The sequence below is a fragment of the Rhinolophus hipposideros genome (genome assembly GCF_964194185.1).
Source record: "Rhinolophus hipposideros genome assembly, chromosome: 2".
Lineage (NCBI taxonomy): Eukaryota > Metazoa > Chordata > Mammalia > Chiroptera > Rhinolophidae > Rhinolophus > Rhinolophus hipposideros.
Window position 1 is genome coordinate 21,780,558 of NC_138048.1, and position 24,541 is coordinate 21,805,098.

The 24,541-nt window shown below is 36.2% G+C and overlaps 1 protein-coding gene across 4 annotated transcripts in view; it reads left to right on the forward strand.

The window, feature by feature from the left end:
- CADM2 (cell adhesion molecule 2) overlaps positions 1–24,541 on the forward strand; it is a 1,102,443-nt gene that overhangs the window by 928,498 nt on the left and 149,404 nt on the right. For all 4 annotated transcript variants that reach the window (XM_081076902.1, XM_081076903.1, XM_081076901.1 and 1 more), the window contains 2 exons: positions 3,235–3,387; positions 5,526–5,663. In XM_081076902.1, coding sequence (XP_080933028.1) covers positions 3,235–3,387; positions 5,526–5,663 — 291 coding nt within the window. The remainder of the gene's footprint in view (positions 1–3,234; positions 3,388–5,525; positions 5,664–24,541) is intronic.

Below are 24,541 nucleotides of genomic sequence, written 5' to 3' on the forward strand. Positions count from 1 at the left end.
AAGCTTTCCATCATTATTTCTTCAAATAGGTTTCAATTCCTTGCTCTCTCTCTACTCTTTCTGGTACCCCTATGATTTGAATGTTGGTATGTTTGATGTTGTCCCAGAGGCCCCTTAAACTATCCTCATTCTTTTGGATTATTTTTTTCTTTTTTGCTGTTGTGATTGGATGTTTTCTGCTACCTTATCTTCCAAATTGCCAATTTGATCCTCTGCTTTATCTAATCTGTTCATTGCCTTTAATATAGTCTCCATTTCAGTTTTTGTATTCTTCATTTCTGACTGGTTCTTTTTTATGTTTTTCTACCACCATTTTTATGTTTCCTGTCTCTTTGTTGAAGTTCTCCCTGAGATAATTGAGCATCCTTATAGCCAGTGTTTTGAACTCTGGTAGATTGCTTTTCTCCATTTTGTTTAGTTCTTCTTCTGGTCCCTTGTTCTGATCTCTTATTTGGGAAATGTTTCTTTGTCTTCCCATTGTGGCTGCCTCTCTCTGTTTGTTTCTATATATTAGGTAGATCTGTATATGTCCTGGTCTTATTAGAGTAGACTTATGTAGTAGGTGTCCTGTGGAGGTCAGTGGCACAATCTCTCTGGTCATCATAGGCAGGTGTCCCAAATGTTTTCTTTATGTGGGCTGTGTGTGCCTTCCCCTTGTAGGTGAGGCTTGGTTGCTGTTTTCATATCATTGAGAAGGAGTGAACCTCAGGCTGATTGATTATGAGGACTGGCTATGACTACCGTGGAGGAGCTGTTGTACACAGACTGACCCTATGGAATAGGATTCACTTTAGCAGGGCTCTGGTGCCTGCCCAGTCTGCCCTTTGGTGTGTATTTTGTGGAAGTGTTTGGGTGGTGCTCTTGTGTGGTCGGAAGCTGGCAACTGAGTGTGTTGTTTCTGGGGCCTCTTAGGAGGGGCTTTGTTACAGCCAAAGTCAGCCATTGCATGTGCGCTGCTCTGGGCCACTTGGTATGAGCTACAAAGTGATCTTCATATGGTTGCCATTTGTGTTGGGCTTGGAGGTGTCTGGATGAGGCTTAGCAGTGAACCGAGGCCTACTGCTGCTAATACCAGGTTTAGAGCTGCTTAGCAAGAGGCATGAGGCATGTGTTTCCTACTAACCATCATAACTGGAACTCATTTGGTTCTTTATACCTTATTTTTCTTTGCTGAGATTTTCTATTTTTAGTTTGTTTCAAGATAGTTATTAAATTAATTTTGTTATAGTTTATTCTCTGTCAGATAATTCCAACATCCATTTCAACTCAGTTTTGTCATCTGTTGATTATGTTTTCTCATTCAAATTATGATTTTTTCTGCTATTTAGTATGACCAGTGATATTGTTGTTGTTGTTCTTCTTCTTATTATTATTTTTTTTTCTTAGACATTTTGGCTATTATATTAGGATACTCTGGCCCTTATTTAAATCTTCTATCCTAACATGCCATCATTCTGTTAAGCTTTAGCACACAGGTTGCACCATACATTTGCAGGCTGTGGTTCTACCAATTTTCCAGAGCCTTTGTGATTCCATTTGGTCAGCTTGAGTTGTCTAGTTCCACTGGGGTTACACTGATATCTATTGGTGCCACCTAAGGGGACAGAGATACTTCCCTAGGGCTTCCCTGGTGGCTCTAGGTGGGAAAAGTTTTTCCCTAGCTCATGGGAAGTTTTTGTTTGTTTGTTTTGTTTTTTGTTTTGGGGTTTTTTTTTAGTGCTGTGTACTTGTAGAGGGATTGCCCTGCTGCCCGTGCTGCCCAATTGGCCATTTGCTCTAGGTAGGAAAGGGCAGTGTGGGGACAAAACCCCAAAAAAACAGTTTCCAGGCTCTCGGCCTCACATAGAAAGGTGCTGGCTCGGGTAGTAAATGGCCATCAACTGTGATCAGATGGCCAGCAGCTGTGGCTACTTGGCCGTCAGCTGTAACCCGTAGGCCATTGGCCACTAATATAACGGCTGTGGCTACGCTAGCAGGAAGGAATGGGGGCTAGCAAGAAGATGGTGGCTGGCAAGCGCGGACTGCTGTTAGGCAGATTATGTAGATCCTGCTTCCTGTGTCTCCAGCCCAGCCACCAGCGAGAATATATTGGTTTGATTCCCTTATCTATGGCTCCGTGGGTGTTCCTTTTTGGCCTTACCGTGTCCTGCGCTCTTGGGCGGGGAGTGGGAGCCGAGACCCTGCATGACAGGCAGTCTTTAGCCCAGAGGGGACAAAGATCACTTTCCATGAACACTTGCTGTTAGGGATGTTCCCACTTGATTCCCCTTACTGGTGATGTTCCTGGTGGGACTTCCGTGTGTCAGCAATAGAAGTGAATCTACCTCAGTCACCGTCAGTTGCTGGGTTGTGGTTGATGGAAGGCAGATCTTCATTGCCTTTTATTCTTATTTGGGGAGCCTCCGTTTTCTTCCTCAGGTCCCTGACCAGCCCTCCTTTTTCTTTCTACCTTTCAAAGTAATCCTTTAGTGGTCTCTTGCTTAATTCCAGGTTGTATAGCTGAACTTGGTGAGGTATATAATGAAAATTTTAAACTTTTTAAATGTCATTTTTCTAAAATGAGTAAAGAGGAGCATGAGTCATTAAGATGTTAAGAGTTCTATGAAAACAAGTGTTCTGTGACAGAAAAGGTGGTTTTAACCAAGGAATATATTAAAAATATGTAACAGACAGTACAGCAAAAGCACCAGTGAATCAGAGCAAATTTTAACATCTGGTACTTTGCAGGTGCTTTTCAGCTGAATGTCAGCTCTGGTTTAAATGAAGTTCAACAGGTGTCTCTACTGCAGAGAGCTTTTAATATGCTAATGCTCATTGTTGGTCTCCTGGAAGAAATGCAGCAGTCATAGTTTTCCACTATTTATCTGTCCAGAGAAGTGCCCTTTTGTTTATAGTTTTCTTGGCACTAACATTCCAGGAAAGACTGTGTGGAGGAAATCCATTTTTATTATCATCTATCTCATCCAATGTAATGTGTTAGATGCAATCATTTAATTAAAACGTTATTTCTGAGAACCTTAACAAGCACCTAATTCTACTCTGATTTAAAAAAAAAAATCTGATAAAATATTTCAGTATATTTAAGCTGTCTTTTAACTGTTTCAGGAAATAAGATTTAGATGTACAGCAAAAAAGAAAAAAATGTTTATGATATTGTGCTAAAAATACGTAGTCTAAAGGTACTGATTTTTTTCTAATGTTGTTATTCATATTTTTAATGTTTTCTCTTTCCAGCTTTAAGGGACAATCGGATCGAGCTAGTTCGGGCTTCCTGGCATGAACTGAGTATCAGCGTCAGTGACGTGTCTCTCTCTGATGAAGGACAGTACACCTGTTCTTTATTCACAATGCCTGTCAAAACTTCCAAGGCCTATCTCACTGTTTTGGGTAAGTGCAAGGGACTAAGAGGATGCCATCACAAGCCAGAGAAATGCATACTACTGGAGCAACATGATTAAAAAACACATGCATTTTGAGTATTGTAAGAATAGGTGTAGTTTAATCCCTTCTCTGCTACATTGTAACAAAAGACATTTTTTAAAAAAATATCTTAGTCACTTTCCCCATTGTACAAATAGACAAAGAGAGGTATAAAGATCTGTATAACTTCTAAGAGCACATAGCCATTTTGTTTCTAAGCCAGCAATACACACCAGGTTTGTTTTTCAACTAAATTTGTATCGAATTATCTATATATTATATAAATGGTGATCCTTTCATGAAGTGATAGAATAATGAGCAGAATGAATTCAACATGTCTATATGGTGCTCCTCCATTTTATCATATCAGTCACCTGATACGTTATGGCTTTCAAATATGACCCCTTTGTGTATTTCAGGGCATGTAAATGACCCCAACATTTCTATGTGTCTTTTCACATTGTAACTTTGCAGTTTTCTAGATTACTAAATGGAATACGTAATATCACTTGTGCATGCAGCTTATGGCTGCTTGTGCTTCTATTCTCTAAATATTGGGCCATTTTCCCAAAGGGTAAAGTGATACAAAAAAAGCAATACATTCATAGAGATTCCAAGGAAATAAAGTTGCATCTCAGAGTTCTCTGTGCTTCCACAATTGTCAGTGGCCCAATCAGCTGAAATTGCTCCAGTGCATTGAAACACACCTGTGTATTAAACAAGTTAGAAGAATTTAAAGATTGATTTTTTTGTCCCTAGTTTGCCTTCTTTTTTGATACATAAAAGCATTACATTGCATTTAAAATAACTAATGTATGTCGTTCTTTTGGGTAAGAATATTAAAGTTAATCCAGCTAGTGAATTGGCTTTGTACATAGGATAAGAAACGTGTTTCTTTGAAAATCCCACAGAGACCATTTTATAAAAATCTTTATAAGTTTGCCATTAAGGACAAAACATAACCACTAAAATGGAGTACTTCAGGATAACAACTGCTTAAGGTTAATGTATTATTCTGTAGAGAGTCACCTTGAGACCCCAACAATAGACATGTGGCTGATTTCAGCTTATTAAATGATGGTGTGATATAGATTTTTTTTTTTCCAAAAAGGCAATATGAAGGTAAATAGAAAAACAAAAAAAACAAACAACTAATCAGTTAACTGGAGTATGTTGATTTGTCATTTATTTTTGTTGTTGTTTCAATATGTATTTCTCTTATTGGTGCTTTCCAGTGTGCTTACATTTTGTTCTTTTCAAACTGAATTAAATAGCCCAATAAAGAAGCTTTCAGTTGGCCTATATTATTGAATAATTTTAGAAGAAATTTTAATAAACCTCTACCATTACAACAAAATTATATTGCCCAACATGTGGAATGTTCTATTGTTTAAAACACCAATGTACTATCTCTGCATATTTGTTATCTGCTTATTGATTGGATAGTTGGACTAGCAAACGCAATAAGTGGTTAACATTAAAAAGGATATGCATCATGGTCCACAAACCTCCAACTGCATTTCTAATACAAAAAAATTTCAAGAGAAATTCTTTATTTTAGAAGAATCAGAAAAGTATAGTTGGAATTGCTGATGAATCTTTTATTCTAGAATGCATTTTTTGAACAAAGTACACAGAGGATAATATCTTTTTTAAACTTTAAGAATTATTAAATCAGGAATGAAAGGTGCTATTTTAGTTAAATCATAATTTGAGATAGAATAAAGAAATGTGCTTTATGAATTTTTCCCCCAATGCGCACAATGTACATTCTTAAATCCCTATACTAGTACATCTTAAGGTATATGGAATGGTTGTTTTTAAGATTTACAACGATTATTTTTGCAGGTAAACTTAATTTAAACAATTACTTTGAATTAAATAAAAATGCTTTCAAGTACATATGTGTATATATACAATGTATACGTACATTTATCTCTATATTATCTTAAGCAGTTTATTTTATTATAAAGCACTTTATTTGTCTTGATTGAATTTATTGTCAACTAACCACCCAGTTTAATTTTGGCTGTAAAAATAATAGTCACAAGAATGAACCAACCCTAGAGATTGATGTTCATTTCATGCATTTGCTTAAATTTCAGGTGTTCCTGAAAAGCCTCAAATTAGCGGATTTTCATCACCAGTTATGGAGGGAGACTTGATGCAGCTGACTTGTAAAACATCTGGTAGTAAACCTGCAGCTGATATAAGATGGTTCAAAAATGACAAAGAAATTAAAGGTAAAGAATGGGAAAAGTTCCCCAAATCAAAATTAATGTGCTTAAAGTAGTATAAAAATTAGATACACTTTACATTTTCTTTTTCATACCTGTCACTTTCTGATTAAGTGTAATTTGAAACAGATTTTCCATTTCTTAAATTGGGTAATTTTACAAGGTATATGAATATAATCTGCATACCCCATTTCCTCTTCTGTAAAGGGGGTCTAAAAATAATGTAGATCTCATGGGAAAGCTGGAGGAATCAATGAGTTCATATATAAAAACACATGAATTTATGTATAAAAGCACATGGATTTGTGCTTGACTATAGTAAGCACTAAGTATAAATTAGATATTATTATTTCAAAATTCACTTATAGTATTTAGATTATAGACAGAGAAGCTCTATGAATCATTTATTCAATTTGTTTTTTTCTGGAATTATAAAGTTTTGACAATAAAACTGACTAAACATCAATAAATAAGATTGCTAGTAGTTCTCACCGAGGGCAAAAACAATGTACCTGTCTCAGTACAAATGCACAGTCCAGGCATACCTTAGAGATGTCGTGGGTCCAGTTCCAGATCACTGTGATAAAGCTAAGCTCACACAAAATAAAAAGCCGCACAATTTGTTTGGTTCCCCAGTGCATATAAAAGTTATGTTTACACTATACTGTAGTCTATTAAGTGTGAATAGCATTATGTCCAAGAAAGCATTGTATGTAGTTTAATTAGAACGTATTGTATTGATAATAAATGATAACCATCATCTAAGCCTCCATCCAGTCCTAACCATTGTGAGGATGGATGTATTGCCTCCTTGTAGATGTCTACTGACTCATCAGGGAGGTGCTTGCTGAAGGTTGGGTATCTGTGACAATGACTTAAAATAAGATAGCCAGAAATTTGGCCTCGTCGATTGACTCTTCCTCTTGCAAGTGATTTCTCTGTAGCATGTGATGCTTTTTGATAGCATTTACCCACAGTAGAACTTCTGTCAAAATTGGAATCAGTCCCTCAAAACCTGCTGCTGCTTTATTCTGGTTTCCCAAGGTGGAAGCTCTCTGAGAAAGACTGACAAGCTGTTCTTTTTGTGTGTTTTTTGTTGTTGTTGTTGTTTGTTTGTTTGTTTTTTGAGGCTTCATTACTTAGTTACGATTGACTGAGTCCTCGGCCATGATGACTGATTCAAATTCAAGTCTCTCTCCCCTCCCTGGAAACTCAGGTGTGGGACTGAAAGTTCCAATCCTCTGACTAGGTGATTGGCTCCTTCTGGCAACCAGCCCATAGCTTGGAGTAGGATCCAAGTCACCTCATTAACATACCAAGAGGCACCATTGTTGCTTTTATCATTTAGAAATTTCCAAAGGATTGGGGAGCTGTGAGCCAGTAACTGGATGAAGACCAAATAAATCTGAGAAAGGTATTTCAGTTATCTGAATGACCAAATATACACACATATAATTTCTTATAAATCGCAATATCACAGTTTGGTTTATTCTAGAGTGTTCCTGTTAAATATTCTCCTTCTTTATTTTATAACATATGCACTTCTTTAATTCTGATATAATTAGTCACTTAGTTAATTAGTCAGTTCTCTCAATTTCTTAGTATTTTATGTGTTTCAAGAATTCGTCTTATATTTTCAGAGATGTCAGAGACTAACATATTAGGTACTTCATTAATATTGACTGATTGTTTTTAAAATTGTAGCCTAATGAGGAACTCATAATGTGCTTATTTCTATAAAATATCTTAATTTTTAACAAATTTGTCTTCTATTCTGAATGGCAAACATTTGGTTTGGCATATATTAGGTGGGAAGGGATTTTTGTTTATATGCAAAAACATGAAACGTGTGATTTTATAAAAACCATACTTTAAAGTCATCTGCATCAAGACTGAAACAAAAATCAAGAAAAAAACTATACATAGAATCAGCATATGGTTCTATGTTCTATTCAGTAATGAAGCCCCCCCTTTTTCTATGCTCTCCAATGCATAGTCATTGGTAGAACATTTATTGTCCCTATACTTGCATTTATCTGTATAGCATTTTATTTGTTTATAACACTTCTTTTGCATGTTCATATAATTTGTCTTCACTACCAGATAGTGAACTTCCTGAGTGGTATTTTTCTGGATTTTCTTTTCTTTGTGCAGTTCTAATTGGGTGTTTTCTGCTACACTGTCTTCCAAATCGTTGATTTGATCCTCTGCTTCATTTGGTCTACTAGTGATTCCTTCTAGCACATTCTTCATTTCAGTTATTGTATTCTTCATTTCTGACTGGTTCTTTTTTATGGTTTCCATGTCCTTTTTTATGCTTGTTATCTCTTTGTTGAAGTTCTCACTAAGTTCCTTGAGCATTCTTACAACCAGTGTTTTGAACTCTGCCTCTGCTAGGTTGCTTGTCTCCATTTCATTCAATTCTTTATCTGGAATTTTCTTCTGTTCTTTCATTTGGAACATGTTTCTTTGTTTTCTCATTTTGGCTGAATCTCTGTGTTTGTTTCTATGTATTAAGTTGATCAGCTATGTTTCTCAGTCTTGCTGGGTGGCCTTATGTAGTAAGTGACCTGGGGGAATCTGGCAGTCTCCCTGTTCACCAGCTGGGTGCTCCAGGAGTGTCCCTTGTGTGGGTTGTGTGTGCCCTTCTGTTATAGTTGAGCCTTGGTTGCTATTAGCACATCAATGGGTGATATTGACCCTCAGACTGACTGACTGTGGGGTTTGGCCACATACACAGCATACAGGTTACTGTGAAGGGGGCTTACCCCACTGAGTGGGATTAAGCCCAACAGGTAACTTTTGAGATCATCCTTTGGGTGTGCCACTTGTGGGGCTAATGGGTGGTGTTCTGCTGTGGTCTGAGTCAACCTCAAGTATGTTGGTTCTGGGGCCACTTGGGAGGGGCTCCAATGAAGGCCTAAGTCAGCCACTAGATGTGACTGGCTGGGGACTACCTGGTAGGAGGTACAAAGTGATTCGTGGTTGTTCACTGCCTATGCTAAACCTGGAGCCCATGGGAGAGACCATGCTGCAAACAGGATGGCTGCCACCAGTACTGGGTATGGGATAGCTCTGCAAAAAGCCAGGACACTCCAAACCCTGCTGCTACCTGCCAGCTTCTGTAAGGTTCAGTCATTGATAAAACCTAGTGCTGTACAGAGTTGGGTATGGTGGACTCTCAGTGAGTTATGGGTGTATCGAGTGGAGCTCACCAGACCTCTTCAGATTCATATTTGGCCATAGGCATGGGTGGGAGGGCACACAGGGAAAATGGTGACTGTCCCAGTTGTCTCCCTGAAGTTACACTACTCAGTCTCTTCCCATATGTCTCTGATGCCCCCGAGTCACCATCCCTCTACCAGAACCCAGGGTCAGTGCCTGCATGGGTCCTTGAAGATGATGTCTGGGTTTCCTGCAGCCTTCCATCCCACCCAGGCAGTTGAAATCCTCACTGTTTTCCACAGCTTGATGTTGTGGGTGTTCCTCTTCCCAGCAACAATATTCTGGACTGGAGAGCCTTGTGTGGAGCTGGGGCCCCTCAACCCTCCGTGGGGAACCTCTGTGAGATTCTCTCTCCCAGTTATAAAACACCATATGTGGCTGTGGGACCAGGCTATTTTGTGTCTACACCCTTCCTACCAGACTCAAAGTGGTCTCTTCTTTATATCCTTAATTATAATATTTCTGTTCAGCTAGACTTCAGAAGGTTCTCCAGGTTGATTGTTCTATAAGTTAGTTGTAATTTTGATGTGTTCACAGGATGAGGCAAGTACAGTGTTTGTCTACTCAGCCATCTTGGAGCTTAACTTCCTATAACATTTTAACTATTTTTGTTATAGTACCACTTGACACTTTTTAAAAAGACAATCTCTAATGTAAAGTAATGTGAAAAGATGAGCCCATCAAAATTGGTTCAATTCAATTTGGTAAGAATTTTTTTTTTAATTCTTCCCAATTATATATCATTTTATGGGGCGTGAGCGAAGATGCAAATGAAGAAATAAAGAATATTGACCTGGAGAGGTTCAAGATTTCTTTAGGGTGAAAAGACAAGTTGTGGAGGATATTTTCCTATAAAAAGAATAGTATGACATGATGTAAATTCCAACACTGTTATTATAGTCTAGAGTAAAGACTATTTTCCATTTATTTTAGCTAGGTATTGGCCAGTTCAGCATATTGTCACTGTTAAGTTTCAGACTCTATTTGATGGATATATAGACCTTCAAAGTGATTTCTGATTTCAGGATGAGTCATTTCTCTGCATAAACCTTTGTTTTTTTTTCTCCATCATTATCTAACTTATGAATTTAATTTCCCAGTTTCTGGGTGAAAGTTTTTGAAAGTCCTAGTTGATCAAATGATCTTGGCCAGAGTATTTCTATATTAGATTATAGAGCAGAGGTTCTCCAACTTTAGCAGGCATCAACATCACCTACAGGGCCTGTTAAATCTTAAATCATAGAATCCCAGATTTTCTGATGGAATAAATCTGGGTGGAGCCTGAGAACATGATTTTTTAACGTCGTGCTAAATGTGTGAGCAATTCTGATGCTCCTGTTTGGAGACCACATTGGTATAGATAAAATAAATTTGAAGACTATCAGTAACTTATATAAAAGTTTTGCTTCTGTCTCTGAACATTAGTTCTCTCATTTACTAAGTGAGGATTATAATACCTGACTCACAGTACTGTTGCATGTATTTTCGTATGAGCATATTATATACAGTGCAATGTTGGCGAAAGTATCCATTTGTAATCCACTTGTATACACTATATTTTTGGTACCGAGGTGCCAAATAAATAATGTATACACATTTTAAGAGATGTTATCTAGTATGTTCAAGCAGTAGCTTGCTCTAATCAGAAGTGTCTGCATGCTAATGGTAATCACTTTGAGTACCTCTTGTAAATGTAGAAGTCAAATGTGACTTGGATTCACCTTTTGTTATCAGTATATATTGACTATTACAATTAATACAGTTTTTTCCTTTCTTAAAATTTGTATACATTTTTTTGGTGCCGTGTGTGTGTGTGTGTGTGTGTGTGTGTGTGTGTGTAGTGTTTTCACAATACAAGGACTTACTGACTAATTTTAGATATTATTATGATCATTGTTATTACTATTTTCAGCAAATCATGATTGGTGTGTTGTAACAATCCCTGAATTAGTCCTAGAAATATAAATAAATAAAATAGAATCATTTTGTCAAAGTATTCACAATTCGAATATAAACCTATAAACCTAAGATTTAAAATCATAGTAATTGTTAAATCTATAAACCTATAAACTGGCTAAAGATTTTGCATAAAAGAAAAGCAGAGATTAGCTCCACTTTGTGGGAGAGGTGAAGGTTTAACAGTTCACTGATAAATATAGGCCCTCAATTAGTAATTGAATAAATAAATAAATGAATAAATAGATCTTAAACAATAAATTAAATTCATCATATAAGTTGTGGGTAAAAGTAGCTGGTACAGCATTCTAAAGAAAGAAGCTTAATCTATGCCAAGTAAAAGCATGTGCTATTTTTAAAGTAACTATGAAACTTTCTGTGTGATAATAGACATGAGATAGAAACAGGAAAGGAGGAGCCAAATAAGTCACAGATTAAAAAATTCTAGATCAAGGGGTGTGAAATTTATTCTGTAGGCAATGGTGAACTTTTTTTTATTCTTCCAATTAGTGTTAAACAGTAGAATGAAACAATCATAATTTTCATTAATGATTCTTTCATTTTGACTGAAAAACCCCTTTGGTACCTCGGGGCAGCTCTGAATCCAAAACCACATATGGTTTCACTGCAGCTTTTAAGCTTCTGTATAGCAGGGACATCTGAATATACAACATTTAGTATGGGACAAAGATGTGCATTGCCTTCCTAAATCTATCAGTTTCCTGAGAATTTACATAAACTTTCCATTCCATGTGTAAGTTTGGTAATATGTAGTTTGAACATTTTACTACAATAAAATCTTAGGATATTCTTTTCCAGAAAACTACCTTTGACATGAATGTGTTAGGCAGAATTCTATGATAACCCTCTATGCTCCACATTTTTGGACAATCCCTTCCCCTTGAGTGTAAGAGGAATGTGTGAATATGATGTTATATCACTGTCTTGAACATGTCACCTTATACGACAAAAAGGATTTTGCAGATATAATTATGGGTTCCTTTTGAATTCATCAAAGACAGATTATCAAGGCCAACCTGACATAATGAGATGAGGTCTTTATAAACGAATGATGAGTCAGAGAGACATTCTCCTTCTGGCTGGAGGTGAACAGTCATCTTGTGAACTGTCTATGGCAGTCATGTGGCAAAGAACTGGGAGTGACCTCTGGAGTTGAAAGCAGTTCCTGAATGACAGAAAATAGGGATCTCAGACATATAGCCTCAAGGAAACAACAACCAGTGACCTAAAGGGGATCCTAAAACTCAGATGGGAATTGCAGCTCCAGCCATCCTCTCAATTTCAGCCTGACACTAAGACAGGTGAAGTCTTGTCTGGACTTCTAATCCACAGAAATTATGAGATAATAAATGTGTGTTGTTTTAAGCCACTAATCTTGTGATGATTTGTTATACAACAGTGACTAAAAACTGAGACCGAGAGAGGCAGAGGTTTTTTCTCATGGTCATACTTTTGGCTAATGCGGGACTTGAATATTCTGATTCTAAGACCCAACACTTGAATTTGAGGAAAAGCCAAAGGCTAGAGACGTAGTTCAGGGACATTTCAACCATGAGCTAATAAGGTCTTGAATTAATGGATAAAATGGAATTTGTTGTAAAGGATGGATTGAAAAAAAAGGACAAATTTCAGGTCAACGTTGATGAATGATTCTGAGAGATGAAGCAAAAACAAAAGTCAAAGTCAATAAAATTTGGGAGCCTGAGTGACTTAGATAATGAACTTGTAAAAATAGGCAGTAGGAGAAATTAGTTCAGCAATAAATGATAATATGTTTCTTCTTTAAGATAATGAGGTTGAAGTAATTATATAGAATCTAAAAGGTTATATTTAGTGAGCTTTTGGAATTAGGTGACTTCTGACTAGGAAAGGTATTTTGACCATGCAAAGGTCTATCATCTCATAATGAGGGAAATGTTTGGGTTTTAGGCTTTTAAAAATGTCATCATCTTCATGTGTGCCCCATACTTCCAACAGAACTCCCTCGTACTTCCTCCCTACATGAAGAATGATGCTATATATTAAACTGCATACCATCAAAGCCTGACTTTGTGGTAATTCATTTAATCTTATCAGTACCTAATAGTATTGCCTGTATTGTGTGTGTTATTTACTTATTACACATTGTGTGTTTCACATGTTTGGCCATCAAGCTTAACTTTACTTTAGCTATGCTTCCCTGTGTGAACAAGCTTTTTGACTTACACTTGAACATCAATCAACAGGAATGCAGCCGCTCATTTTCACATTGGCTAAATATAATGTAATTTTACCGTAAACTACTTAGTCAATAATTTTTCTGCATTTCAAAATATGAGAGTGAATTTAGGAACGCTGTGCTTCTCAAAAGGTGGCCTTTACACTGCTTGGATCAAAATCAGATGAGGTGATTAGCTTAAAAAAATGATGGTCTCCATGCAGACTTTTGAAATCAGAAGTCCTCCACGTCATGCCTAGAAATCCTGATATTTATTAAGTACCTCTTAATATTTAGGCTATTTAGGTGATATTTAGGCTAATTATAGTTTTCAGGATGCATAGGATTAGAGACCAATAAGCAAAGAGTTCATAGATATTCCAGGAAAGAAAGGGAGGAGATCCCAATCTACTAAATTTAGAAAAAGACTCTTAACAGTCTACGCATGTTCTGAGTCTATGCTTAGGAGATTCTCTAAAAATGAATCAAAATGTACTTTGGTGTTTTAACATTTCTGAGAATTATTGCAAAAATTTCTTTAGCCGACATCTTAGCAGTGTTCTTTGACCACATAATATTTTTGTTATTGTTTATTTGTTTCATGTTTGTTTGTTTTATCTATTGAACTCTTAAAAATCTACTTTGAGAAATGGTAGATTATGTATTTAACTTAAGTATTCTATTTGGTATTGCAAAACTAGTTTTGGCCTAATGCCTCATTAAATGTCAGTTGTACAAAATTTAAATTTGACTGAGTGAAATATTAACATGTAATGCAGAGATTGTGAATTCTCTGAAGCTAACATAAAATAAAATAAAAAGGAAGGATTTGGGTCCCCCAAGTTTAAAGCTAGTGTATCATGTATGATAAGGATTAATGGAAAGTATTAGTATTTAAATTTACAGTATATACCATGAATCAATGATTTTTGTGTGTTCTTTTGTTTATACTTACCACTTTGAAAATGCCCTTGCCTTTTAAATCTGGACAATGCTGGACATTGTATTAAATGAGAAAAATAAACAGCATTAATAATACGTGTGTGTGTGTGTGTGTGTGTGTGTGTGTGTGTGTGTGTGTGTGTACAACTTGGAGTTTTCTGAACGCTGTTACCCATTTCCCCGAAAATAAGACCTAGCCGGACAATCAGCTCTAATACGTCTTTTGGAGCAAAACTTAATATAAGACCAAATCTTATAGTAAAATAAGACTGGGTCTTTCTAATATAATATAATATAATATAATATAATATAATATAATATAATATAATATAATATAATATAATATAATATAACATAATGTAGTATAATGTAATATAGTATAATAATATAATGTGATACCGGTCTTATATTAATTTTTGCTTCAAAAAAGGAGCATTAGAGCCTGAAGACTCTCCAGGTTAAACCATGGAGTGATGTTAATACATAGACATCTTATGGAAAGAGATAAACCAATCGTCCCATTTGCTTGTGAATGATTCATGAAGGTGAATAATCACCAAAAGTCTTTGAGAAACTTTCTTTTTCATTTCTTATTTTTTTTAAACTGCTTTAATGGGATATAATAGACGGAACACAATCTACACATATTTGAAGTGAGTATGTTTGTGTATTTTCACAAATGTATACAGAGATGAAACCATCACCATAATAACAATAATGACCATGTTTATCATCTACAAAAGTTTGGTCATAGTCCTTCAAAATCCTTGCCTCCTGACCTCTGCCCATCCTCACCTCATTCACAGTAAACCACTATTCTACTATGTCATTATAGACTAATTTATATTGTCTAGAACTTTATATAGACTCATGTAGTAGGTACTTTTCTTTTTCTGATTTATTTTTCTCAGCATAAATATTTTGAGATTCATCTATTGTGTTGCATGTATAAAGATGGTTCCTATTTATTGCTGATAATTTGTTTATTCATTTACTTAGTGATAGACTTTGGGGTTGTTTATAGTTTGCAGTCATTATCATTTCTTTTACTTTTATGAGTTATTCTTTGGTATTATATGTAAGATAGTTCTACCTAAGTCAAGATCACAGAGACTTACTTCCATAAATTTACATTTTTTATGTTTTGAATGTATTTTGAGTTACTTTATTTTTTTAATGCCCTTGTCTTTTATTTCTCTGAGCTGCATTATTTCTAGGTTAGTTTTGATAGATTGATTGATCTCATTATAGATAGTATTTTCCTGCTTTGAATGCAAAGTAGTTTTTTAATTGGATTCTAGACATTGTGAATTTTACCTTTTTGGCGCTGAATATTCTATTTCTGAAGCATTCTTAAGCTTTGTACTGGTTAAGTTACTTAGAAAGAGTTTAATCCTTTCAGAGTTTTTTTTGTTTATTGTTTTTTTTTTAATTTCTTAAGGCAGGACCAGAGCAGTATTTATTGTAAGATTTTTTTTTTCTCAGTATTGAGGTAAAGTCCTTCTGAGTAACCAGTATACCCAGTATGCCCAGTTATGAAGTTTCTCAGTCAAGTTGGCTAAAACAGGCAGTATTCCCAGCTTTATGTGAGCACCATGTATTATTTCCTTTAATCCTTTTAACTGGTTCTTATCCCAGCCTCATCCCTTACACAGATGCTGTGGTCAGTACTTACATGCTGCATATCGGAGGGCACAATACAGATGTCTGGAATTGTCTCATAGTGCAGCCCTCTCCTTTTTGATGCTCTGCCCTGCCAACTCGAGCTGCTTCGGCTTCCTCAGACACCCGGCATCACCTCTTTAACTCAGGCAATCCACCAGGTTCTGCGTGGGTATCCCTCCATGTGCAACAACCATGAAAATCTCTCAAGGCATTAAGCAGTGACAAATTTTAGGGATCACCCCATTTGTTTTCCATCTCTCGGGGATCACTGTCCATTGTTATGATGGTCAACACCTTGAAACTGTTGTGTCCAGGTGAGAAGTAAATTGGGCTCTATTACTCCACCTAGGCTGACAGCAGAAGACTTTTTGTCTTTGTTTTGATGTGTAGAGAAACAATACTCTTATTTCAGTGGTAACTCTCTTAATTTTGTTTGCTTATTTGTTTTAACGTGATGTCATGAATTTTAAAGGACAAATGTGAATGAGAGTGAAATGTGTCCATACTCACTTTGACAGACTATTTTCGATGAACAATTCTGCTAGTTTTAAAGGTTAGGAACTACTTTATTTAGCTACAGAAATTCAGTGCTATGATGTGTTCTTATACATGTGGGAACGGAAAGGAAAGTTGTGGCATGTATGTAATGAGATAAACAGGTACAATTTTTTAAACTGGGTTTCACTTTTTGTCAAGAATATGCATTTCTATCAACAAAAGAAGCTTTTTTTAAACTTCATTTTTAATTTGTTTTTAATCACTCTTTTTTATTATTATTAGTTTCAGGTGTACAAGACAAGGTAATACTTAGACGTTCATCATTTATATCCCTCACACTGTGAACCCCCCTCCCCTCATCCACTGTCCCTCTGACCTCGCACTGAGCCATCACATTATATATATAAAATTATAGTTGGCATTCATTAATGTGTAGCTTCTGGTGTACAATGCCATGATCAGGTATCCACAGTATCCCTGAGGTGGTCTCCCAAATAGGACACATGTCCATCGGATACCCAACAAAATCTTTACAACATTATTGAATACCTTCCCCAAATTAATTTTCAAAAAACCCTGAGGCCATCTTGTGGTTACCAGCTGCTTCCTAATCCCTTCACCTTTCCCCTCATCCCCACCTCTCTCCCCCGCCCATCTAACAACTCTCGGTTTTTCCTCTTTGTCCCCAAAACTGTTTCTGATTAGTTCATTCGCTTATTCTTTTCTTTAGATTCTGCATATAAGTGAGATCATATGGTACTTGTCTTTCTCTTTCTGACTTATGATAATCACTCTTTTTTAATTTAGGGCTAAAGCAAGTATACAGTTCAATCATTCAAGACTCATCAGCCTATGAGCAATCCTGAGATTGTAATCACATCAACATTAAAATTTGCTAGAATTTTAGTTCTCATCTGCTAATGAAGGAACTCAATTGCTACTCAAATTCTCCTCCGGTTACTTCCTAAAGGTCCTTTATGGCTTCTTCATGTGCTAAGCAAGACCCTCCCATTTTTCAGTTTTAAATTGTTCATGGAAATCCAATTATTCATGTGTTTTGTGGGGTCCAGAGAAAGAATGTCTTGTTCCAATCAACTTTGGCTAATGATCTTCTTTGGATCCAGGAGGACATTGTATGAAATTTATGAATCAGACCTTTCTAAAAATGTCTCTTTATTCTTTGATCAGTAAAAGTCGATAGATTCAAATAGTTTTCCACAATATTATGGCCTAATTGACATCTTAGTGTAGCAGCATCTAAGTGCATTGGCAACTTTTCTTCTATTTTCATTGGCAATGGGGAATTGATGGAGATAGATTATTTTATTGGGATTATTCTATAGTAGATTAAAGTTGCATCATAAAGTTGTAGCTTGAATACTAAATATTCAGTTTCTTGAAAGCAGTCCTTACATGAAGTCTTTATCTTCCAAGAAAGTAACCAATCTTACTTTTCCTTTTCTTTTTTTAAATTTTCTTCATTAAATAACTCTTTACAGTGTTCATGAGTTGTCTGTCTCCTAAATTGAAACCAAACAGAAGATTAGCCATTTTTATCTCTTATATTACAGCTTTATTGGGAAATAATTAATATACCATCAATTCAGCTAAACATTACAATGCATTGGTTTTTAGTAAATTCAGTTATGTAACTCTCACTATAATCAATTTTACATTTACATAACCCTAAATAAATGGCATAGCAATTAGTGATCACTCACTAGTTCCCCCCAATTTCACCCTCCTCAGCTCTAGAAAATTACTAATCTACTTTCTATGTCTTTAAATTTGCCCATTGTGAACATTTCCTATAAATGAAATCATACAATATGTGGTCTCTTGTAACTACATTCTGAGCATAATGTGTTCAAGATTTATCTGTGTTATAACATACATTAGTACTTCATTATATTTTATTGAATAGTATTCCATTGTATGCATACAGCGTGTATTAGTTAGCCATTCAACAGTTGATGGACATATTGGTTTTTACACTTCTTGGCTCTTATGAATAACTCTGCTATGAAAATTTAGGTGCCAGTTTTTTTGTAGAAATATGTTTTTTTTGTTGTTTGTTTGTTTTTGGTTTTTTATTTCTCTTAGGTATGTACCTAGGAAAGGTATTGCTGGGTCTTCTGTTTTCTGCTTTATGTACTTTGGGTGCTCTTTTTCATATGTACATATATTTGTAATTGTTACATCTTTCTAATGGATTGGCACATAATGATATTATTGATATAGGCTAATTTCCATCTACCATTTCACATTTTGTTTTTTGTCTCCATTGTTTCTGATAAGAGTCACTTGCTAATATTTTTGGAGTTCCTTTGTCTGTGAAAAGTTGTTTTTCCTGTTTTCAAGATTGATGTTTTGTTTTGTTTTGACATTTTTGTTATGTGTCTGAATGTAGATATTTTGTACTTAACCTACTTAGATTTCATTGAGCTTGTTGGATATGTAGATTAAATTTTTCATTGAATTAAGGAAATTTAAATCAGTATTTCTTCATTTTTTGTGTGTTTGTTTTGTTTTGTTTTGTTCCTATTCCTTTCTCTTCTTTCCTTCTGGTGTTCTTATTATACAAGTGTTGTACTTAATGTCATCCCAAATTACTCTCAGGCTTTGTTAATTTGTCTTTATTATTTTTTCTCTCTTTTCTTCAGATTACACAGTCTGTACCGATCTATATTCGTTTTGACTCATGACTACTGTTGAATTCTCTACTAAATTTTTCATTCCAAATATTGCATTTTTCAACTCCAGAACTTTCATTTGGTTCTGTTTTAAATTGTGTTTTCTTTATTGATGTTCACATTATTTTGTTTCACTTCTTTAAGTATGTTTTCCTTTAGTTCTTTGAATGTACTTACAGTGAATCCTTTCAGTCTTTAAGTTCATCACTTGAGCCTTCTTACCAGCAGTGTCTGATGTTTACTTATTTTCTCCCTGTGAGGAGTCCCACGGTCCTGTTACTTTGCATGTCTTATAATTTTTGTTGAAAGAACATTTAGATAATATTTTGAGCAAGTCTGGATATTGATTGTACCCTGCAGCTTGTTCTTGTTTGCTTGTTTGTTTGGTTAGTGACTTAGATGGACTATTTCCATTGTAGTGCAAAGCATGCGATGTTGCTCAAAGGTCATAGCCTTTGGTGGGTGGATAGTCAGTTTGGGATGACAGTACCTTTCTTAGGGCTTTTTGTTTCTTTCCCTGATGTGACTGTTAAGCTTTCTGCCTCTGTCAATAATATACATAGCTATGCCCCTCCACTATTTGTTAGCTGATTGCTCTATTGTTTTCAACAATACTCTGTGCATAAATTTCTCCACAGCTGATCCAACTAGATTGAAAATCCTTTGCTGGGTGTTTTTTGAGGCCAGTCTTTGAGGTTTTCTTTGACTCCAGGAAGGCTCTATCTTGCTGGTTCTTTCTCTGTTTTTCTCTCATAAACTAGCTGGTCTATGGTTTAGCTTGTTGGTCTCATGGAGCTACCAGTCTCCTTTTACTTGCGTACCACCAAAACCTTCATTGTTTTCAAGAAGGCCCTCGGCTTGAGCTTCCCCATATTGTGTTCCAAAGTCAGTCGCCTTAGAGAGCACTACAGAATGCTCTTATTGTATATGGCCTGACTATTCCCCTCAGCAAAATCTCTATAACACTCCTCCTGAGCTGGGAGCATTGCTGCTTCTTTTAAAGGACACTCACTCCTATTTTAACAACAGTATGGTGGGTGGTAGACTCTGATCTTTTTGACTTGCCTCTCTAGCATGAAACATCCACTCTATGAGTGAACAGAGGTAAGAACTCTCAGGGTTCCTCTATTTTTGGCCTGGGGACTGAATGAATGAAGAGACCCCGTTGTCTCAGTCACACTCACCTACAATTTAGCCTCTGTAACCAAGAATAGAAGTGAAGGGAATGAGAAATGCTGGCTGCCTTCCTCTCCTGGGAAAATACTGTAGCCCCTGATTGGGAGCTAACTGGGAGGAAAAGCCCATCTTTTTGGCTATATTTACTTAGTCAAGCTTCCTTCATGTTAAGTTGGGGGATGGGGTGGAAATAGGGAGCAGGTCATGGCTCTATTACCACAGACTCTACCTATTCTTACTAAGATTAAGTAGACTTCCTAGAATAATTGTTTCTTCATTTGTTTTATGCTCTTAGCACAGTTTTCAGAGACCTTAAATTTGTGTGTGTGTTTAAATAATTTTCACCAGTTCTGGTTTTTTCACTGGACAGAGTGTCTACATAGCTCCTTATGCTGATGTTCCAGAAGTTGCCCTCTGATTTCTGTTTTATACTCTTGTATTTTCACAATACTGTCTTATAAATTATTGTAATATATCATCTTTTAAGTATCTTTCACTATTTATTTTTATAAATTATTTTATCTCTCATTCCCCAATATTTTTTTTCATAGAAGAAATCTGTATTTCTTTTAACCATTTTATATTAAAAATTATTTTTTTTCACCTCTACAGGACATGAAACTATTTTTAATTTCCCTTTCCTTGTAATTATAGACACTGTTTAATTATGTGCTTTCTCTTTTTTTAATAAACTTGATATGAAAAGAACATGTATAAATGACAATAAAGGTTTAATAGTTTGATATATTTCTAATGTACTTATTTATTTAATTTAGCTTTTCTTCTTAATGCTATTGTCAATATTCTTTCTTCCATCTTTCTTTCTTCCTTCCTTTCTTTTATCTACAGTTAAATATATCTAAACTTTCATGTTTAGAAATTTCTGACACATGAAACTGTTCTAGTTGGGCTGCACTAAGGATTAATATGTCTATAGAAAATAGTGAAGGGGTTAATAAAAGACGAAATCAGGGTAAACGCAGATATGAGTAAAAGAAAATACTGTTAACCCATAATAGTTGAGAAAAGTAAAAAACATAACAATAAAACTGCATCAGAAAATTTATTTACATTTAGTGTATCCAATTGCCAATCTTTGATAATTTATCTATAGCTTTTGCGTTGTTACAAAACAGAAACTCCTCACTTTTTCAGAGGTTTGGTTAATGACATCTTTAATTTCTCAGGAAAGTGATGATAAAAAATTTAAAAAGAGATACACTACAAAGAAAATATGATAAATCACACAATTGCCCCCAAATTGCACACATTCACATGGAATGAGTCTATTTACAAGAAGGCAAGGAATGTTTTACCTGACTGAAAATAGCCATTGTTTTTTTAATACTTATTTTTCAATTACAGTTGACATACACTATTATGTTAGGTTCAGGTGTACAACACAGTGATTGGACATTAGTATAACTTACAAAGTGATCACCCTGATAAATCTAGTACCCATCTGACACCATGCATACTTATTACAATATCATTGAGAATATTCTTTATATTCTACATCACCATGACTATTTTTTAACTACCAGTTAGTACTTCTTAATACCTTCAACTTTTTCACCATGTCTCAAAATTCCTTCCGTCAACTGTCAAAATGTTTTCTGTATCTATGAGATTGTTTCTATTTTGTGTGTTCATTTATTTTGTTCTTTAAATTCCACATATAAGTGAAATCATGCGGTATTTGTCTTCCTGTCTGACTTACTCAACTTGCACCATACCCTTTAGGTCCGTCCATGTTGTTGCAGATGGCAGGATTCCATTCATTTTTATGGTTAAGTAATATCCCATTGTGTGTGCGTGCGTGTGTGTGTGTGTGTGTGTGTGTGTGTGTGTGTGTATATATCACCTCTTCTTTATCCATTCATCCATCAGTGAATATCCAGGTTGCCTCCATATCTTGGCTATTGTAAATAATGCTGCAATGAACATATGGATACACAATTCCTCTGAAGTGGTGTTTTGGGTTTCTTCAGATAAATAATCCAGAAGTTGGAATACTGGGTCCTTCTTTGTCTCTTCGTATAGCCTTTGTTTTAAAGTCTATTTTGTCTGGTATAAGTATTGGTACCCCAGCTATTTGTTTTTGTTTCCATTTTCATGAAATATCTTTTTCTACCCCTTTTACTTTCAGTCTGTGTGTGTCTTTCGATCTGAAGTGACTCTCTTACAGGCAGCATATGTAAAGATCTTACTTTTTATCCATTCAGCTATCCTATGTTTTCAATTGAAGCACTTAATCCATTTACTTTTAAAGTAATTGTTGATAGATAAGTAGTTTTTGCCATTTTATTATTCATATCTTTGATTTTTTTTTTCGGTCTTCTTCTTCTTAAAGAAGTCTTTTAACATTTCTTATAATACTTATAATACTGGTTTGGTGGTGATAAACTCCTTTAGCTTTTTCTTGTCTGGAAATCTCTTTATCTGTTATTCAACTATAAATGATAGCTTCGCTATAGAGTACTCTTTGTTGTAGGTCCTTGCTTCTCACCACATGGAATATTTTGTGCCAGTCCCTTCTGGTCTACAAAGTTTTTGTTGAGAAATCAGCTGACAAATCTTATGGGATCTTCCTTGTAGGTAACTAACTGCTCTTCTCTGCTGCTTTTAAGATTCTCTCTTTGTCTTTAACCTGTATCTTTTTAATTATGTTGTGTCTTGTTGTGGGCCTGTTTGGGTTCATCTAGTTTAGGACTCTCTGTACTTCCTGGATTTGTATTTTCTTCACCAGGTTAGGAAAGTTTGCTGTCATTATTTCTTCAAATAGGTTTTTAATTCCTTGCTCTCTCTCTTCTCCTTCTACTACTCCTGCGATGTGAGTGTTAGTACACTTGATGTTGTCCAGAGGCCCCTTAAACTCTCCTCATCTTTTTGGATTCCCTTTTCTTTTTGCTGTTCAGATTGGGTGTTTTCTACTACCTTATCTTCTAAATCACTGATTCAATTCTCTGCTTCATTCAATCTACTGTTGATTCCCTCTAATGTATTGTTCATTTCAATTATTATATTCATCATTTCTGAGTGGTTCTTTTTTATGTCGTCTATCTCAATATTTACATGTTCTGTCTCTTTCTCCTCACTGAGGTCACTGAGCATCCTTATAACCATTGTTTTGAACTCTATTGGGTACATTGCTTGTCTTTATGTTGTTTAGTTCTATTTCTGGAGCTTTGTTCTCTTCTTTCATTTGGGAAATGTTTCTTTGTCTTTCCATTTTGGCTGCTTCCCTGTGTTTGTTTCTATATATTAGGTAGGGCTGCTATGTTTTCTGGTCTTACTAGAGTGGACTTATGTACATGTACCATGGGTCTCAGTGGTGGAATCTCCCTGGTCACCTCACCCAGGTGTGTCCCTTGTCTGGGTTGTATGTGTCCTTCTCCTGTCATTGAGCCTTGGTTTCTCTTTGGATGTCAGTGGGAGGGATGGGCCTTCAAGCCGATTGATCGTATTGGCTGTGACAATAGTGGAGAAACTATCGTGCAAGGCCTGACCCTAACATTTCAGTATTTGCTTTAGCAGGGCTCTGGTGCCCTTTGGATGTGTTCATTTGTGGAGGTGGTTGGGTGGTCCTCTGGTGTGGCCTAAAGCTGGCCACTGGGAGTGTTTGTCCTGGACTCTCTTGGGAGATGAGTTGGTGCAGGCCAAGGTCAGCCACTGACTGTGACCAGCCCAGGGCCACTTGGTATGAGTTACAAAGTGATCTCCATATGGTTGCCACTTGTGCTGGGCTTTGAGGTACCTGGAAATATTTAGTTGGAAACTGAGGCCAGCTGCCACTAGTGTCAGGCTTGTGGATGTGTAGCAAGAGGTACAGGGCTGAGTCCAGATGCTTCTCTTTGGGAGGTTGTGAACCTTTAATAGATTTTAAGAAAGTCCATAGCCATTTGCAGAAATAGTATTCGCCTATGTCTGCCTGTTGAAAGGGGTAGGGGCTCAACTAAAGAGCAAGGGCTTCTACTTATACTCCTGTCTGTGAGAAAACTGCCTCTCTAGCTCTCATTCTGAAACCAGACAATTCAGTTCCTCCTTGTATGTCACTGGTGCTTTTTGAACTGCTGCCCCAGTGCTGGATCTCAGAGCAAGGGAGTCCGTCAGTGAGTAAGTTTGTGTGTGGGCCCTTTAAGAGGAACACATGAGACTCCAGTCGCCCTCCTCCTCACTCAGCCACAATATTCTCCAGTTTTCACACCAGGAGTCCCAGCCTCACACCAGGCTCCCCAGCCCAGGGCTCTAGGGCTGAGGAGCCTGGTGTCGGGCTGGGACCCCTCACTTCTTAGCAGGTACCTGTGTAGCTGAGATATCCCTCACTATCACATGTGGGTGTTGGACCAGACAGTTCTGCATTTCCATCCCTCCTACCAGTATCAAGGTGGCTTTTTCTGTATATCCTTAATTGTCAGACTTCTGTTCAGCTAGATTTCAGGCAGTACTCAATGATGGTTGTTTTGTAGTTTAGTTGTAATTTTGATGTAGTTATGACAGGAGGCAAGCAC